Here is a 20125-nt window from a genome sequence, read left to right as displayed (position 1 = left end):
AACAGACAACACATGCCCAGCCTACAAATTCCACCTAAAAATTACAGGCAACAGAGACTTAGATACTTCCACGACAGTGAAGACAGACAACAAAAGAAGGGCTATCTCGCCAGTACATGAAGACGCCATATTAGTGTACTTACGTTTTTGTTTGCACGCAATATTAGCATAGTATGCATTTACATACCTTAAGATTCGTCCCTAAAAAATGATGATAGACTGTAAAGAAAAATACGTAACAGGTCTCAAGTAACCAGACTACCTTAATAATACAAAAAAAACGCAGCATACATTTATGTTTTACCCAAACGACCTCATTATGTGCTACAATCGGCAAACGCTACAGGACGAATTTGATGCAGAAATAAAAGCTATAGCAATTTAATATTGGATTAGCCTGTGATAACACCACACATAGTTGTTACTCCAATATGGCCGCCTTCACCGTACATGGATAACCCCCTCCTTTTCCGGTCCTATGAAAGCTCGTGAATCGTCGATTGGTCATACCACTAATACTACGGATGCCGATTGGCCAACCTCTTCCTTGTCATTCTCTTTCCTGTGACAACCTAGCAGTCTGACGCCATTTTACGGAACGGCGCTGAGGAAGAAAGAAAGTCGAGCAGTTCTTCTGGAAGGGATACTCGGACGAACAGACTGAGCGGGAGGGGGAGAGCGGCGGTCAGTCTCCGCCGTCAGCGCCATAGTTGTCGCCGCAGCTGCGCCATTATCATCTTGTCGCCGTTCAAGCGCCGACGCCGTGTTTCTGAGACGCATAAGACTATAAAGGGTGGCGGGTGGTAATTAGAGCATCGCATCCATTTTGTATTTTTGGGGCGTCACGAGGGCTTAGGGGTGGGCGCCGTCGCCGTCGTAGAAAGAAATATTTTGCTTCTTTGCTCCCTTTCCCATTCACACAGTCTTTACACGCATCAAGATGAAGATCTTCGTGGGCAACGTTGACGAGCAAACAACGCAGGAAGAGCTGAGCGCGCTCTTCGAGCATCACGGCACAGTGGTGAGCTGTGCAGTCATGAAGCAGTTCGCCTTCGTTCACATGCGCGAAGAGGACCGGGCCCTGGCTGCTATAGCGGCACTCAACGGCCGCGAGCTGAATGGCCGAAAGATGGTGGTTGAACTGAGCAAGCCGCGGCCTCTCAACACCTGGAAGGTGTTCGTGGGCAACGTCAGCGCCTCGTGCACCGTCACCGAGCTGCGCAACCTTTTCGAGACCTACGGCAGGGTGGTGGAATGCGATATCGTGAAAGGTAAAGGAGTATTAACCTTCCTACCGCTTACTAACCGCAGCACCTCTCACTGTCTCTTCAGTCGCAGGTTCTAGAGCAAACAATATAAAATTCCCCGTGACCCCAAAAGATTAGACCCATGAACCCAAACGGCCACGGCCAAACATTTACATTCACAGACTATGTTCCCACTAAACTACGAAGTTGTCTCCTACCAAGCAAGTGTTTCGAAACATTAACCGGCGTTTGTTACGCTAGTCTCGGACACATGCGTCACTTACTCTTAGTCCCTGAGTAATGGAATCTAGCGTCTGACTCTTAGCCTTACTACTCTAACAAGCCTTTTTTCAAATCCTTCGAAATTGCCTTTGTTTGGGTGGTTATTGTGCTGTTTATATTTAAGGTGATTTTGCTATTTAATGTATTTAAACTTTTGGTTCTGAGAATGAGTATGTTTCTTGTACTGAGTGAAGCTAATAGTGGACGTGTAGTTGAATCCCCACCAGATTAGTGCAACAGCCTAGCTATGTTAGGAATATTACCAGGCATGTATTTTAAAATGTACCTGGCCTTCCCACGGTTCCTAGAATGTAAATCGTGTTTTTAAAGTACTTTCTCGGACTGTCGATTGGGGGGTTAAGCTCTGGGTACTGAGATGCCGCACATTACTGTCGTTAAATCAAAAGTACGTGCTCTGCCAAATGATAAACTCCATGTGCTCAAACTTAACTACTGAAGCATGTGGGGGGCGGAGCGTCGACTATCATACACGATTTTAGACCAGCCATGTTGTCGCTTGTACTATCCATTGTAGATCGTATGGTTTGTACCAGGCCCTGGTGAAAACAGTCCTCTCGATGGGAAGTATATTTGTGGGCCGTCAATTGGGCTATATTGCCCAGACCGCAGGCTTAATTCTTGGGGTTTAAAGTTTTTTGATTTGACCAGTTTATTGCGTATGATTCTCTAAACCTTTTAGGATAGGGCATCATACTCCATGTTTAAATAACGTCATCTTGAATCTTTGGGCGTAAAACGTTCTCGTGCCTAATGCCTAAAGAAACTACCACCACAGATAGTGCTTTATGCACTGAATCTGTATGTTTAGGTGTCGCCCACAGCTTTGTGAATCGGTCCTGTAAAAACGCTCGCCCCATGCCAGACATTGGATGGTTGCACCTTAGTTAGTTCCCACCCTCCAGCAAGGGTATCCGTGTTCTGTTTCCTGCTTTAACTGTGTTGAAACATTAGTAAGGGTGTTTTGTTTTAGTCGGTGTTCCTCTGTGGTAAGTGTCCCCATGTGAGTGATGACCACCTACTTGCGGTTATTGGATTGAGGGATACATCACTTACTGTGGCAGATAAGGGTGACTGCTTTGAACAGCTCTGCAGGTCCCTTTCTTTGCCTGTTACTGCCTTGCGTTGTCCAGTTTGAGATACGTTGTTGAAAGGTTTATGGCTCTGACCAGCCATGTTTAGAGATAAATTGTAAGGGGAAGGGTCTGATAGAATGTTACTGTCATCCCATATCTAATTGTTAAATGTTGTCAATTATCTAGCCGGTTGGTACCTGCAGATGTGGACTAGCTTTAGTTTCCGATGATAAGCCAGCAATATGTGGTGAATCTTTCCAGTTACTCTATGCCAGTTCCTTTGGCTGTGTACGGTAGTGTATCATGAAGAACCATAGCAGACGTTGCATGTCAGTGTGAGACGATCATCAATCAGTTTGGTGGAATTATGCAGCCTGCATGTATTTTAATTGGCTGCTGTCCTCTGTTTTAGAATATTAGTGTTGCCTATGAATTGACACGTCTGTCGACGGTAAACTATAGATTCTACTTAATGGCGCCATTATTCCAGGTTTTAATACATGGCTGTGGTACTTTTCTCTAGGGCCCATTGTGTAATGCAGGTTGCTTTAAACCCACTAGCTGTAGGTAGCCAGTGAAGGATTGCAGGACTTGAGCATGTGTTTGCTTTGGTGAATAGAGCGAATGAATCTTACAATAGTCGTTTGATTAGGTTGTTGTGCTTATGATGAAAGTGGGTAGCGGCTGGTAGCACAGTCAAGCTTGGAGAATAGGCAGCAAGGATAGATTCTTTTCATTTATTGGTGTCCTGGGTTTCTTCTCTTGAATTTTGGGTCAAATGCCGGGCTAGTTTTTTTTTTTGCCAATGGCTGCAGGTCGTGATCTTGGTTTGGGAGCTTTAAAATGTTGTTAATGTGTAATCTGCTCTAACGCGTCTAAAAATCTTCTTATTTTCGATACCTGTTGTCTGCTTGTTCAACTGGGTTTTATTGTGACTTTAAAAAACGGAAGGGGTAGTTACCCCTCTTGACTTTTAACAGAATTATATCACACCTGCGTTCCAAACTTTTAAGTGCTGTCCACAGAGTAACTGAGCAAAAAAAAACAAAGTAGTGCAATCTGATATATATTTTTTTAACTCTTAACTATTATCTAAAACGAGTATTTGTATATGACTTTATGAGCCTTAACCAGCAGATATTTATGATCCTATTTAAATTAGCCTTTCCTCCATTCTGCCCTAATGTATCGTAATGCAGTTGTTTCCAGGGCGCTTTTTGCGGCCGTTGCCTTTTCGGCGTAAATATGTATTTATTGCACATTACGTAATCCATCTGCTGCTGCAGATTTCACCCAGAAATGTGTAGCTCATACTATTCAAAAGCTACTAGAAATGCACTGCTGCACGCTTTGTTGTGTAGTTATTTGCCATATTTGAGTTTCACATTGTTGTTAATTGGGCTGAAATGCTGCCCAGTGTTAAAGTGTAAAAAAAAAAAAGACAGTGATGCAGTAATAAATTCTGTTACAAAATATGCAGCATTCCAAAGCATAATTTGTGGCCTTGCTTTATAATTTAGACGACCCACCCATTTATATATTGGTCTTCCCTGGGACATAATTCCAGTCGCCCTGGTTATAGCTCTCAAATTAACACGCTCATGTTAAACGACAGTCAGCAGCGTTTAATAACAAGACGCTTAACTTTATTAGAACACAATTTAAATTTGGGGAAGAGTGCCGAGGTTGTTTATAGCGAGATTGTAAATTACATTCAAGAATTACCTGCGCCATAAGTTCTTTGATTATCTCAAGGGCTGCCTGTACCGTTACAAGTCGCATTATTGAAATCTTGTGATACGGACGTTGTGGGTGCGTGAGGGCAAGATATTCCCTTTGGCACCCGACACAAATTTCATCCGGCCCCGAATTTAGTAGAATCCCCGCACCGTCTGTCCAATGCTGCCACTCTGATTTTCGTCTGCTTTGAAAACTATTTCAAATCATACACCGGTTAAGGTCACACTAAAATAACTTGCGTCATCTAAAATAAAACACCTGACCGAAGACGGTATCTAGCGCTCTCATTACATTTTATCAGATGCTTCATTCGTAGTTTGCCCTACTGCATTTATTGGGTTAGGTTTAGGTTATGCTTATGATTTCATAATAAGCCGTGAGAGAATCCTCAAACTGAAGTTAAGTGTAATGCATCATATCGAGTGCGCCCTTTTTGTGCTGCCTCGATAGGGAATTTCTGAAATCGTTTTAATGGCTGCTAAACTGTTCTGTTTAAAAAAAATATATATGCTTGAGTGTACAGTCTTAACCGAAAATTGACCTATTAATGGCGAACCATTTAAACTCTACTGTTATATTTGAATGGCATTCATAACTTCCTAAGCTTCAGTCATAAAAGGCATCATTGTAGGCTTAATAGAAGAGGAATCGTTTTAAAGAGAACCGAAAATAATGTAACTTGTTTTTTCTTTTTTATGTAGTGTTCTTTGTTCGGGCTTTTGTTTGAGCTTTACTACTGTTTCGGTGTCGCAGGCAAAGGGGCAGGGCTAAGAGTTTAGCGCTTTCCCAGGCTCCTCTACCTCAGTGAATGGAATTGACCCAGCTTCAAAGCTAAGGTGAGCCTGGTGCTTCCTTACATAACCTTTGAACATTCGTGTCCATATTTCACCCATGTTCCTATGTGTAGCCAGCTATACACCTTGTGTAATTCAGCTGCCAGGCACGAGTTGAGCACTGCTAAACCTGATCAATGTTTTGGGGGTTGGTTGCATTTCTCTTGGTGCTGTTTTCCTCTTAAACTGAATATGGTTAATTGTACCATGTTTGCGTTTTATTGCAAGTCTTGTTACAAATTATAGCATTATTCTGTTTATACAGGCTTTTTATGTACTAATATTACAGGCGAATTTAGCAGAAGGGCTGTAGGGCATTGCACAGTTTTGAAGTGAGATGGATTTGGAGTGTAGTGTGAAGGTGAGGTGCTAGGAAGAGCTGGACCATTTACCTTGTTATAATCTTTAAAGGGAGATGTTTTCTGCTCTTCTCTAAATTGAAGAGTTATGGGCAGCTTTATGAATGTGGACGCCGGTCCAGATCGTGGGTGCATATAAACCTCCAGAATGGGGTCTGTAGAGGCTGATCTGGTCAGCTAGATAAGCAGGAGTGTTGGTATGATGGCTCTGCAAATGATGCACCCGTCAGGCATGTGCTGTTTTATCAAGGTTGGGGTGATGTGTTCCTGTGGAGTTAATGTGTTGTCTCGGGTCCCTTGATCAGGCCTTGTTTATTTTTATTTTACAGAGTTTTATATAGCGCGAACTTGACTACCATAATTTTTTAGTTGGTGTTACGTAACCTTCTCTCGACTTTGAGCCCATTGACACTGGTGAATCTGAGTGAACTGGATGTGGCCGTTCATCTGTCCAGTTTCCTATCTTGGTACCAAGTTTGAACCATTTACAGTTTGTCGTTAGCAAATAGAATCTTGGTGGGTCAGTTAATTCCTTTAAATGGACGTCTGGAAAAGTTGCATGCAGCTCTTTAGGCGTTTGGTATCTGTAGCAACGGAGACTTTCGTGTAAAGCATGTGCGAAGTGTCTTATGTACTGTGCTTCAACAGTTTTCTATGCTTCTTTGTCATGGTACTTAGCCGAAATGCTGGAAGGTTATTTTTTTTTTGCTCTAGCTGCTGACGTTCTTAATTAAAAATGTGTTCGCAGTTTTTAGTTTCGACACACGATAGGTGTTTGTACATGAGAACTTTAAATATCATCATTTAATTCAAGTTTTAAGTAGCTGCATAAGCAATAAAATACTTGTTGCCAATCTGACACTGTTAAGCAATCCGTACGAATTCTCGTTCTCAGTAGTAACACACTGGACCACCGCGGAAGGCATTAGTTAGCAAAGTATACCTGAACCATGTCTGACTTGTAGGCCATAGTTTAAACGTAAAACCACAACTCTAGTTAAGCCAGCAATTTGTCGTATGATGTAGAACACACACAAAAATACTCCACCACCCTTTCCAAAAAAGGTAACTGAAAGATGGAGGGAAATGTCTGCTAAGCACTACCTAATGAGACATGGCACTTGTTATTTAAAATCTAACAAGTTGGAGGCGACGGAAGAAACAATTGGTTTTGATACATTTTTGACTCCCCCTTGCTTGCCTGCTGAGAAAGGTATTTGCTATCTGAATGCAGTTAATTTAATTCCATTCCTTTGTCTAATGTGTAAGAGTTAATAATTAAATTTCCAGTGACTCTCATCCAACTTCTCCCAAACTTCAGGCCTTTACCTAATATCCAATCCAGATCAACACAAGAGTGACTAAACAGAAATACAAAGAGGGCAGTAAAGTAATACGATTATTACCACCAAAGTAGGATTACCAAATCCAAAAAGACAGTAGTACGGTAGGTTTTGCATGCCCAGTGCACCAAAAGAACCATCAGGCACCAACTGAAAGTCGGTTGCTAGTTGTCTTCAATGAGTTCTTGTTTGGAAAGATAGTTTCCAACAGTGTTAGAAAGTGAATTAAAAGGAGTGCAGGCTACTCCCCGAACCAGAAATACTTTTTTAATAAGGGGGTAGCTCTGACTCTTAAAAACATTAGTGAAAGGCGGACATACAGATGGTTGTGTTAGTTGGAACCAAGTAGTCCTCTACAAAAAACACACAAAGGGTCGACATGTTTCTTTACCTAATATCTTCTTTGTTTTTTTTTCCCCCTCGTTTGCCTCACACCATTTCGTTTTTCTTACCAGCCGAAATGACTAAAACCTCATGCTGAAATGAGTTACTAGAGGTGGATTAACTTGGAGACTCACTGGAGAGGTAATTTGCACCATCCAACACCCAATCCACACCTTACAGGTGGAGGAGACCAGGCTTTTTACCTAAAATTGTCAACATCTGGTTTTGCAGATATCGGATAGCCAATCATCTCTATAAGGATGTTGAACTCCTCTTTCCAATAATAAGTGAGTTTTTGCGCAGTTCCAGAATGTGCAATGGGGTAGAACATCTAACGTGCGTTGGGCATTCCCGGGAATGCCTGAAGGCTATCTGGTGTCATAATTCCTGTCATTATTTTCAATGTGGAGTCCCTGTGTTGGACCTACGTGCTTTGTTTGTATAACTCTCCGCAAGATGCTCTACCTAGTCTCGTGTCCCTCAAAAGGGTTTCGTCGCATTTTTCCTGGTGTCCATTTGTCCTCATCCTTGAGTGTAATTGGGTGAATTTATAGTATGGATAACCACCCCCGTGTGTCCTGATGAAGACGCAAGAAGTTTTCAGTCTCAAACATTTTTGTAAAAAAATCTATCCACTTCTAATCTCATTTATTCTTAGAACGATTGATTTAAGATGCTGGTTTACTCCGACTTTGTACAGCATTTTCCTTGTGAAGTGTTGAAAACCCTTCTCGTCTTTGAATCGCTTACGAGGGTGGCTGATCTGTTCCTTTAGTATATATTTTAATGTTAAACATACCGTGCCTCGGTAATAAATAGAACTGCTTAATGTTTTTAGCTTGTCTGTAGTGTTTCATGGACAGTAGCACCTGTGCTACTTGATAGCACCTGTGCTACTTGATTTGGTGAGCGACCTTTGTTGTCATAAAGCTGTGATGATGACGTGGCAGAAGTCTAATATGCCTACAAGTAGGGACTACATTGTATTTATTTTAATGGTAATGTTCAATAATCGGTCCTTCCTCCCAACACTCTTTATACGTAATCCACTGTTTTTCTTCTAAGAAGCTCCTTTCCTCTATTTAGGTGTGACCAAAGCAGCTTTAGCCGTTTAGACTACCCAGTAGTGATTATTAAAAACAATATAGTACGTAGTACAGGGAGACTGTTATCTAAGTCGGCCCCATGTAGCCATTGGTTTTCATGGGTTGCCGTTGTTTGGATGGGCCGTTATTCGAGGCCATTTAATTTCCTGTGTGATTGTGTTCCGTTTGTTTTCATTGGGTTTCAGTGAAGGGGAATTATGTAGTCCCTTAGTTTTACCTCCTAGTCGAGGTGTGGCTTGTAAATAAGACCCAGCTGATGAGAACCAATGTCTCTTCTTTGATGTATTTACGTTGCGGTAAAGATAACATTTTATTTGCAGATGTGCATGCAAGTGTGTGCAGTTTCTATGTTTTAGCCTGGGTTAAAGACTGTTCATTGATCACAAGTGGATGCATTTTTTCACTTGGACCTTAATAGGTATATCAAATGCCGTAAATTCAGCCAGTTGAAGTGTAAACGTTACCTTCTGGCTCGATTTTATAATACTACTATGAGTGTTATTTTGCCTCGGCTTACTTGGGGCACTGTGGTCCAAGATATTTCGTTGTAAGATCTTTTTAGGTCCGGTTTTGGCAACACTTGCTGCCGAATAACACGTGCTTATGACACAAAAGCCACTTTGACTTTACCAGTGCTTGTTTGAAATACACTGTTCAAGAATTTCCTTACTTTACGATCTGCTAGGTTCATGTAGGCTTGGGTAATTTTTTCTGAAGGCATGAAGAGCAGGTTGGGAAATATTCTTTCCCAGGAGTTACTGATGTTCGAGTTTTTATGTGAAAAAAGGACTCCTTTTCCAGTATGATAATTCGAGCCATCGTGAAGTGTACCGTGCCCCCTTTTGATATTCTAAGTGTAGACTCAACCTTCGTTAATGTACCTAGTTTTACCTATTTTTTTTACCAAAATGCCTCACATCATATTTCCACTTAACCTTTAGTTTTACCAAATTTTGTGAAGGATATTTTGCTGCTTTTAGACTTGAGTAGAAATATAGGTATTGTCATGCCAAATTTGCTAACCCTGCGTTTAAGGCAAGTGTTAAGAGTAGTTAATGAGCCTGCATGAGTAATGTTAAGCTTGCTGTACTTAAAGCATATCCTAACTTCATGGTGTTGAGAACAGATTAAATGTAGGGCTTGTGCAAATAAAAGGATAGGCTGTCATTTCATTACATTTAATAGTTGATCTAAAGTAAGACTACGTCATGGAGTCCAAATATGCCCGTCTATAGTTGGTTTCATAACACATTGTAAATCTGTCATATACTTTGTAACTGCGAATGTTGAACGTTTAACAATATTCACTTGTGCTTTCCTATCATTTCAATTATTGATTTACTAACTTTGTTGTCTGTATTAATTTTCACCACTTCTTCTAATCGCTATCATAGTATGTTTTTTTTGTTGGGGGCGGGTGGGCGTGTACATGACCAGTTAATCTTTTTTAAAGTTGCTGTTGGCTCATTGTTTGCAGTAGCTCTTAGGCTAGTTTTCGCATCTTGAGTCCATCCAGTGAGTTTAGTCGAATTGTAATTTGGCTGTTAGCTGTTGTAACTTTAATAATATAACCATCGTCCTACTTGATTGGGTATTTAACATTTGTGAATATGGAACGGGTCAGTTTGCTACAAGCCCTGTTACTGTAAGAAATTGTCGTGAAATGTTTGCATTTTGGTGTCTGACTAGTAACCATTTGTCTACTGCTTTATCAGACTACGCTTTCGTTCATATGGAGAGAGAAGCAGAGGCGAAAGATGCAATTGAACACCTGAATGGGAAGGAGCTGAAGGGGAAAAGAATTAACGTTGAGCTCTCCACTAAAGTTCAGAAAAAAGGATCTGGCCCAAATGGACAATCTGACAAAAGCCGACGAAATAACAGGGAAGACTCCCAGACGCGGAGTGAAGATTTTGATCAACGCAGATCTTTAGATAGTATTTATTCACAGTATGCTATGACGTCTCCATATGATCAGCGTGCTTATCTCGAGGCAAGCAGGTATGATGCTTATGAAAATAGACAAAGACTACAGTCTATGTATTATGGAAGAGATCGAAGCCCGATGCGCCGATCACCACCATTAGTGACTGGTTATTCAATGCCTGCGTCTGCGCTAGCTGCCCAGTACAGGGCTCAGTCTGGAGCCTATGGGTCGCAACTGGCATCTGCATACGGGGCGCAGGCCTCTGCTGCACTGGCGTCTGCTTATGGCGCTCAAGCCTCTGCTGCTCTTGCAGCAGCTTATGGGGCACAAGCCTCTGCTTATGGAACATCTGCCTCCGCTCTAGGGAGTACATATGGAAACCAAGCTGCCTCCTCACTGGCATCTGCCTATGGAACTCAGACATCGGCTGCTTTGGCTTCCGCTTATGGGGACCAGGCATCTTCATTGACTGCTGCGTATGGAGCTCAAGCTGGTACTGGGGGCTCTGCTCAGTATTCTTCCCAGACATCTGGGTTGGCCTCACCTTATTCTTCACAAGCATCGGCTGCGCTGGCTGCATCATACAGACAAGCTGGCGCTCCTCTCGGAGCCTACGATAGCGCAAGCCAACTTGCAGCTCTTGCACAGCAGTCTGCTGCATATTCTGCATTGTCTCAGCATTCACCTACAGACACTCCAGGATATGAGCGCACACGCCTCTCTCCCCCTCGAACTTCTGCCCTTGATGCCTACAGAAAGTCTCCAGAGCTATTGAAGAGGTATGTATCTTTCCTGCAAGGCCTCTAGAGATCAGGCCTTGTCTGATCTGTTCAGTATGGCTCCTGTTTGCCTTGTAGGTGGGGGGAATCATTGCAGTGGTTGGTGAAGGGTGCGATGGGGCAGTGATGCACAGGAAACCTATACTGTCGGTTTCATAATTTTGTTCCAATATCCCTTTTACCTCGATTTGCTGCTCCGTCTCAACTTGAGGCATTCAATTGGTTTACTCGCTTCCAAAGTGTCGCATTCCCCACACTGATGTCCAGGCATATCAGGTTTTTTTTTTAAACCAAGGCAGCAGGGGCTCTTCAGCTTCTCCTTTGCCTAAAACTCACACATGTTGCTTACTACGTTATTCGCTTAACTTAAAAGCAAATCTATCTACATTTTAGTGCTTTTGCTTTCACTGCCCAATTTAATCTTGGTGGCCCACGAAGATGTACATCGGCTGTAAATAGATTTTGAATTTATTTATAAAGTTAGATAATTTGTATACCGGGCAAAGATTTCGGTATGCATCTAAGTAACCTGGATAGTTGAGACCTGTTTACTTTCACCAGCAAACGTTTAAAAGTAACGATGCAGAATGCTGCTTATGTCGGATGGAGGCCAGTTTCGAGCAGGATTTTTGTCTTACGACCCTTTGTTCCCAGAGGTGGACGAGTGTCCGCAATGGTAGCAGATCCCTGTCTCTTCCACATGTTAATGTTTTCTTCAGGCGATTGTGTCGGCCTGTATGTAACCATACCCGAACCATCTTGCCTTCCTCACGCCTAAAAACTAGGTATGTAAATAAGGTAGCGTCAATCTGCTCTCCCTACAGTTACCTTTGGTTGCTTGCAGATCCATTTTTCTGATGGACTTTTTAAATGCGAGCAAGCAACATGCCTGTGTTCATATTTCCCTTTACCTTGGTAAGATGGTATCTGTTAACTTGAATGTGTTAGGAAAATTATTTGCTTAATGTGCCTTGATTCGCAGGCTATTCAGTCTCTTTAAAAGTGTTTCAAAGCTTGGTGTTGCATGCTTTCTTTGCATACATGAAAACGTGTAAATGTTAAACGTTGCTGTCTTCTAATGTGACAAAGCTCGACAGGCTTTACTTTTCGTGAAACGGAGGCAGCTGAATTGAATAGAATCTCGGAAGGTACTTTATGGCCTGCACAGTGCTTCCCCAATCCTTCATTAGAGCCTAGCGATGTAATCCAAATTTCAAGTGTATACATTTTTGGAGCTCTACGATGGGACGCTTTTCAAGTGTTAACATTGACTGTGAAGTCTCCCCCCCCCCCCCCCCCCCCCCCTTTCCAACACACACCCTCCCCCATGCAATTGTTTTCTCACTTTTGGTTAAAACACGTGTTCAATCCGATTATCGGACATTAATTGCTTCCTATGCAAAAATCACAAATTCAACTGAATTAGAGATGCCCAGGAGGGTATTATGATCCCAAACAACGAATATATTTTCCCTTTTGAAGTATTGGTACTACCGTTTAAAAATTTGAGAATTTGTTGAACACCATGTTGAGATGTGTACGTAAAACCACCACCAAACTATCAACATACATTTTACTATTTGGATCGTTTCTGCCATCTCCCCCGTTCAGTCCTTGGATTGGTCTGACCCTATTTAGCTCCTAAGGCATCTGCAATGTACTGCGATTCAATCCCTTTACCCTGTCTTGCAATGTTTTTCAGGGAAGTACACTTTTTGGTCACCCGATCATTGTTGCATTTGGAAAAACGATATTCTAAATATGGACAAACAGATGTTATCATCTTATTATGGCATACACTGATGTAACTGCGGCGTTCGTCCTGCCTTGGGCGTTATGCGTTTACCCCTTGCGCTACAGGTTATCCCTTAGCCCAGAGACTCTTGGCTCCTAATTTCCCACATAATAGCTTTGAATACTATTCTGCTTGATTGGTTCATGTCATAGATCCAGCTTCTGTTTTGCAAAAGGTGGAACTAAAATTGTTACCTGGTATTTTTTCTCCCATTTATGTAATATTCATTTTGTCTTGACCAGGTTTGGGTCTGATCGCCGTTATACTGAGTCTGAATACCGCCGTTTAGCAGAATCGCAGGTTGCATACCGCCGTTCGCCGCCATTGGAATATCGCCGCCCTGCAGAACTTCAATCCGAATATTCAAATTATGCGGCTGCCTATGGCGATTATCTGCGTGCTGCACAGATGCAGTCTAATTTCCAGCGTCGTCTGTAGAGTGGTCATGGGTTGGACAGTCTTTCATTTGCTGGCTCACATTTGATTTCACAAACCCACTGCAGCCCCTATGCCCTAGGTCTGTGGATTTGCGTGACTTAAAACCTTGTTAGCATGATCACTTTATACTATGTTCATCCATTGCAGAGGAATAACAGACTTTTTTTTAAAACTTATTTTAGGCGCAGGGGCTTGTTACAAATGGGTGTTTTTTTGAAACCGAATGAAGTCTTCTAAAATGAATGTTAATTTGCAGGTTATTACAAAAGTGTTTTGGATCGGAATGTCAATGCCAACTTTGTACCCAACTTTTTTTCCTACATTAATTTTAGCCATTATACTTAAAGCCCAGCAGAAGCCTGCCGTGCTTGCTCCAAAAATCAGGACTGTTTGTGTAATGCGGCACAGTGAGCTCACTTTGTCTGCACCCTACACTTGCTGTTCCTAGCATCTGGTAGCTGTCTCGTTTTCGTGATGAACACTGTATTGCTATTGCCGTATTTTATTTTTTTGCAATTGTGTATGGCTTGGGTTTGACTGATTTTAATAAACTGTTAATCTTCTGAAATGTGAAGTGTTTTTTTTTTCTTTTTTTGTTACAATTGTCATAACAATGTATTTTGGGTGGGAAACGCTAATGCGAGAACAGAACTGTCCCCAAATGCATATCCCGAACTATTTGGCAGTTCTCTTCACATATTCCAGCTAATGCAACAGATTTTCCTGCTAAATATTCACTTTTTTGGTATTAAATGTGTAATGTTTTTTTTGTATTGCCTGCAAATAAACAATATTAGTATTCTAAGGCTGACTGGACTTTACTTCCTTGCCTTAGATCAAATTACTGGTTAATATTTATTTTGTTTGTTTACATTCTCGCTTGTTAAACTACATGTTCCCACACTTTCAGAGAGACTTGCGTACACTGCCTAATTACTCTTTATTGCAGCATTTCAGTTTTTCAAATTGTTTTTTATTGCTCTGACAGTAAGCATTATGGAAGTGCTTCTTATAGTGAATCCCTTTAATTGGTAGGGAAATTATGTGCCTTAATGTTGCCTTGAGTTTTCTGGGACTGAACCAGATGGGTGCTAATGCTGGGTTTAATCTGGTCATCCGTCCTCGGTTTCCAGAACTGCCTTGGTCTCAACCATGCGGTACAAAAGGGGGTGGTGATGGACGGAGCATCTGAATCAAACACTCACACCCAGTCAAAAGATCTGGGTTTAATCCATCACTGTTCTTTAGCCCACTCTGCCACCCCAGTTCAGACATGGCTGTATGCAAATCAGTCTGACCCTGTGCCTCATGGGAACAGTCCAGCCTGAACTGCCAAGCCATGTCTTCCCTGGACCGGAAACAAGCTTCCGAGGACCGGTTTCTGGCATTCCAGCCGTCTTCAGCCCGGCTTGCTTGAATCCAGTGGCAAAGTGAGCAAGGGACTCGCGTCTGAGCTTACCCTGCCACACTTATGGCGGCCAAAAGCGGGACTGAACCAGATTGATGCTAATGCTGGGTTTAATCTGGTCACCCGTCCTATGTTTCCAGAACTGCCTTGGTCTCAACCATGGCAGATGGTCCAGCATGCCCCTTTCAGCCTTGTATGCTCAGTGTCTCTGGTTTTGCTTGGGAAGAACCTCTCGAAGGTTGAAGTTTGGGTTACAATCACGGGTCGTATTACTCATTCAGGTCAGTTCTTTGCTAATGGTGTCGAACCCAGACAGCCTAGGTAAAGACTGCCTCAATAGTGGTATAGCTGGTGGGTACGAGGGATGCAGTAAAGCAAGAAGAAATTATCCAGAAACATACAAATCTGGAAAAATAAAGATTTATTGATAATTAAAAATGATTAAAAACAAAGTGCATTTCACAATACATATCAAATTTATAACACTGCCAGTCATAGGCTGAAAGGAAAAGTTGTCTTTCATCTTTAGACTGCGGTGTAAACGCTATTAAACAAGTATATATACACAGCACATTAATATGCAGAAATTAATATACAAAAACGTAATTGGGAACATAATAGGAAAAACTAATTCCTATTACAAAAAGCCAGTAAATCATACAAGGATTAATTGAGACAGCTATAGTTGATTTGCGGAAATGCTGTCATTAGAAACAATTGTCACCATAGATTTTACAGTTCTCTCTTAAAAAGCACCGACATGTTTCGGTGGGCGCTAAGTGTTGGCCAACACCTTCTTCAGGAAAATATATATTAAGGTCCCAATCAAAGAAAACATCTAAGTTCTGGGAGGCTTAAAATCTCCAGAGTCCAATGCCAACTGGAACTCAAAACACTTCTACCAACAGGGTCCGTATATCGTCAATACCTTGAAACAAGTTCAGGTCTCAGTGTAATATTAGATTGTTAGGAGATTGTCAACCATCTACACTTCAAACTTCCTCCATCTTTAACCCCTTAGATGCTGATGACGAGCTCAGCATCAGCCACGGGGGGCGTGTGTGGATGACGAGCTGAGCTAGTCATCTTACGCGGCTTTTAGAAAAAAGCCGCGCAGGGGAAAAATAACCGCCGCAGCGATGCGGTTAACACCTTGGCTGCTAAGGGTTTTGCCCTCCCGTGCTGGATCCTCATCCAACCCATTGTTCATGACGAGCTCAGCTCGTCATAACCACAGCTCCACTGTGCCTCATGACGAGCTGAGCTCGTCATGAGCAGCGAAGGGGTTAAGTAGGTCAATATAATATGTTATGGTATTAATATTAGCCACCATACACTTTTAATTAGCTCAACGAGCGAGAGTTAGCGACAATACCTCATGGAGTTTCCTGCCTATACACGTATTTGCCAGTGCGCGTCAAATCTGACTCGTGAAAACGTAGCATGCAACAGGTTTATTCTTGGTTCACACCTGTGCTTAAAACAGCGACTGTCTATCAGGGTTTAATTAATCAGTCTGCAACAGTGATCGGTCTCTTGTTATAACCTTTGTGCCGGGCAGGAAACATCTGGCAGTCAGTGTCTCAACTCAGACTTGAGCCAGCACACAGCTACAATTATCTAATGGGAGGCATAGGGTGTGGCATGATGCAGCAGACTGGGAATAGAATGCAAGACATCTTTTGTCGATGACTTCTTGGATTTGTGATTGGTGAGATGACATCATCACTAACTTGGTGATGCACAAGCATGCCTACCTGGACAGGTGTATGCTGGCCTGTATATGAACATTTACCAGCCAGAAACCATGCAATGTATGTATCCTCTCACCCTCCCACACCCCTCGCCCTCCCACACCCCCTCACCCTCCCACACCCCCTCGCACACCCACTCTCCCTCACGTGCCCCCTCACGCACCCTCTCACCCACCCTCACACTCACCCACCCCCTCACCCACCAGCATAGCACAACAAAACATAGCACAGCATAACCAAGCATAGCACAACAAAACATAGCACAGCATAACCAAGCATAGCACAATAAAGCAGCATAGCACAATAAAGCAGCATAGCACAATAAAACCGTACCGCACAACTAAACATAGCACAGCTCAACAAAACAGCACAACAAAGCATAGCATAACCAAGCATAGCATAATAAAACGGCATAGCACAACAAAACAGCACAGCACAACTAAACTGCACAGCGCAGCACAACAAAGCCTAGCGTAGCATAAAGCATAGCACAATAAAGCATAGCACAACAAAACCAAACAGCATAGCACATCCAAACAGCATAGCACATCCAAACAGCATAATAAAACGGCATAGCAAAACATCATAGGATAACAAAAATAGCACAACAAAGCAGCTCAGCATAACAAAGCATAGCACAACAAAACAGCATAGCACAACAAAACAGCACAGCATAATACAACAGCATAGCAGAACAAATCATAAAACACAACCAAACAGCATAATAAACAGCTTAGCATAAAGCATAGCACAACAAAATTGCATAACAAGACAGCATAGCAAAACAAAGCCTAGCACAAGACCTAGCATAACATAAAACCACAAAACAGCATAACCAAGCATAGCATAATAAAACAGCATAGCAAAGCATAGCACAACAAAACATAGCATAACAAAACACAACATAGCATAACAAAACACAACATATAGCAAAACAAAACCGCATAACAACAAAACAGCATAATAAAACAGCAAAACACATCATAGTTTAACAAAACACAATAAAACAGCATAGCAAACCAAAGCATAGCACAACAAAACAGCATAACAAAACAGCATAAAGCATAGCGTAATATAACAGCATAGCACAACAAAGCATAGCATATCAGCATAACAACAAAACAGCAGAGCACAACAGCATAACATAGCATAGCGTAACAAAACAGCATAGCATAATTAAACCGCATAGCACAACAAAAAAAGCATAACAAAACAGCATACCAAAATGCGACTCAACCCAACAAAACATAGCATAGCAAAACATACCAAACCCAGCAAAGCATAGCATAACAAAGCATAGCATAGCCAAACACTGCATTGGATAGCAAAACAAATCCTAGCATAGGATAGCAAAACAAAACGGCATACAACATCACTCGGCACCACCACAGCATCACTCAGGGGCACCACAACATCACTATGTGAGCACCACAGCATCACTCGTTCCCCATCACATCACTCCGCGTCACCACAGCATCAATCTGTGCAACCATTCAACAACTGGTTCAAATATGTTCTCTCAATGTTTCAAGCTTTATTACAAATGTAAAAAAAAGATGTTAATATTTCACTTCTGTTCTTGGGTTTTCGTCACAATAAAATACACTTAACTTCACAAAAGTTATTTACAAAAGTTTAAGCTATTGCCATTATAAATTACAATAACTTTTATTTAAGTATGAATTATTAAAAAAATTTAAAGCCATTATTTGTAATATCAATACATGTAAGTCACGTAAATGCAACACATATTGCATTACAAATGCTATAGGTGTCACATTTGAGAAAGTTATAACTATTGGCATTGTAAATGTCAAAGCTATTAACCCCTTCGCTGTGGGGGTTAATCCCCCGCTGTGCTGGGGGAGGGGGGGCGCGCACAGCGCCCGCATGCTCATGGCAAGCTGAGCTCGTCCTGAGCTATGGTGCTCCTGTGCTCATGACGAGCTCAGCTCGTCGCAGGTGTATTGCCTCCCGTGGAACGCTCAGCACAGCGGGGGAATTCTTGTTACGGTATGTAAATGTGATTAGAATCCAAGCTGTCACAGAGACATGAAAAATCGTCAGTTTTCAAGCTCTTTCGATATGTAATGTTATCTCTCGACTATGCTGCACATGTCCTTAAGGGTCTCTTCACTGCAGTCACAATTCTTATGCCACGGTGTTGGCAGGGAAGGCAGTTTTGAAGCTACGGTTGCCACAAGACTGACTCCCTCTCTCACTGACTCACTCTCTCACTGACTGACTTACACTCTCACTGACTCTCTCACTGACGGACTCTCACTGACTCTCACTGACTGACCTACTCTGACTCACTGACTCTCTAACTGACTCACTCACGCTCACTCTTGCTGACAGACTCTCACTGACTGACTCTCCCACTCTCTCACTGACTGACTCTCCCACTCTCTCACTGACTGACTCTCCCACACTCTCACTGACTGACTCTCCCACTCTCTCACTGACTGACTCTCTCACTGACTGACTCTCCCACTCTCACTGACTGACTCTCCCACTCTCTCACTGACTGACTCTCCCACTCTCTCACTGACTGACTCTCCCACTCTCACTGACTCTCCCACTGACTGACTCTCCCACTCGCTCACTGACTCTCCCCCTCGCTCACTGACTCTCCCCCTCACTCACTGACTCTCCCACTCGCTCACTGACTCTCCCACTCGCTCACTGACTCTCCCACTCGCTCACTGACTCTCCCACTCGCTCACTGACTCTCCCACTCGCTCACTGACTCTCCCACTCGCTCACTGACTCTCCCACTCGCTCACTGACTCTCCCACTCGCTCACTGACTCTCCCACTCGCTCACTGACTCTCCCACTCGCTCACTGACTCTCCCACTCTCTCACGGACTCTCCCACGGACTCTCCCACTCTCCCACGGACTCTCCCACTCTCTCACGGACTCTCCCACTCTCTCACGGACTCTCCCACTCTCTCACTGACTCTCCCACTCGCTCACTGACTCTCCCACTCTCTCACTGACTCTCCCACTCTCTCACTGACTCTCCCACTCTCTCACTGACTCTCCCACTCGCTCACTGACTCTCCCACTCGCTCACTGACTCTCCCACTCGCTCACTGACTCTCCCACTCGCTCACTGACTCTCCCACTCTCTCACTGACTCTCCCACTCTCTCACTGACTCTCCCACTCTCTCACGGACTCTCCCACTCTCTCACGGACTCTCCCACTCTCTCACGGACTCTCCCACTCTCTCACGGACTCTCCCACTCTCTCACGGACTCTCCCACTCTCTCACGGACTCTCCCACTCTCTCACGGACTCTCCCACTCTCTCACGGACTCTCCCACTCTCTCACGGACTCTCTCACGGACTCTCCCACTCTCTCACGGACTCTCCCACTCTCTCACGGACTCTCTCACGGACTCTCCCGGACTCTCTCACGGACTCTCCCACTCGCTCACGGACTCTCCCACTCGCTCACTGACTCTCCCACTCGCTCACTGACTCTCCCACTCGCTCACTGACTCTCCCACTCGCTCACTGACTCTCCCACTCGCTCACTGACTCTCCCACTCGCTCACTGACTCTCCCACTCGCTCACTGACTCTCCCACTCGCTCACTGACTCTCCCACTCGCTCACTGACTCTCCCAC

General features: G+C 43.2%; 1 protein-coding gene across 1 annotated transcript; it reads left to right on the top strand.

Moving 5' to 3' along the window:
- The first annotated feature begins 555 nt into the window (after positions 1-555).
- On the top strand, positions 556-14132 carry RBM14 (RNA binding motif protein 14). The gene is made up of 3 exons (XM_086938554.1): positions 556-1271; positions 10104-11094; positions 13132-14132. Exons 1-3 carry the CDS (start codon positions 941-943, stop codon positions 13325-13327), a joined length of 1518 nt encoding a protein of 505 aa, XP_086794680.1. The 5' UTR covers positions 556-940; the 3' UTR covers positions 13328-14132.
- The last annotated feature ends 5993 nt before the right edge of the window (positions 14133-20125 follow it).

The sequence above is a fragment of the Lissotriton vulgaris genome, chromosome 9 (assembly GCF_964263255.1).
Source record: "Lissotriton vulgaris chromosome 9, aLisVul1.2, whole genome shotgun sequence".
NCBI classification, from domain to species: Eukaryota; Metazoa; Chordata; class Amphibia; order Caudata; family Salamandridae; genus Lissotriton; species Lissotriton vulgaris.
Note: the sequence above shows the minus strand (reverse complement) of the source record. Positions and strands in the feature narration are given on the sequence as shown.

Bases quoted from the DNA above. Each gene is read 5' to 3' on its own strand.
- RBM14 (XM_086938554.1), top strand. From the start codon at position 941: ATGAAGATCTTCGTGGGCAACGTTGACGAGCAAACAACGCAGGAAGAG. The intron at 1,272-10,103 runs GTAAAGGAGTAT...CTGCTTTATCAG, and splicing joins GGAATGCGATATCGTGAAAG to ACTACGCTTTCGTTCATATG. The intron at 11,095-13,131 runs GTATGTATCTTT...TGTCTTGACCAG, and splicing joins TCTCCAGAGCTATTGAAGAG to GTTTGGGTCTGATCGCCGTT.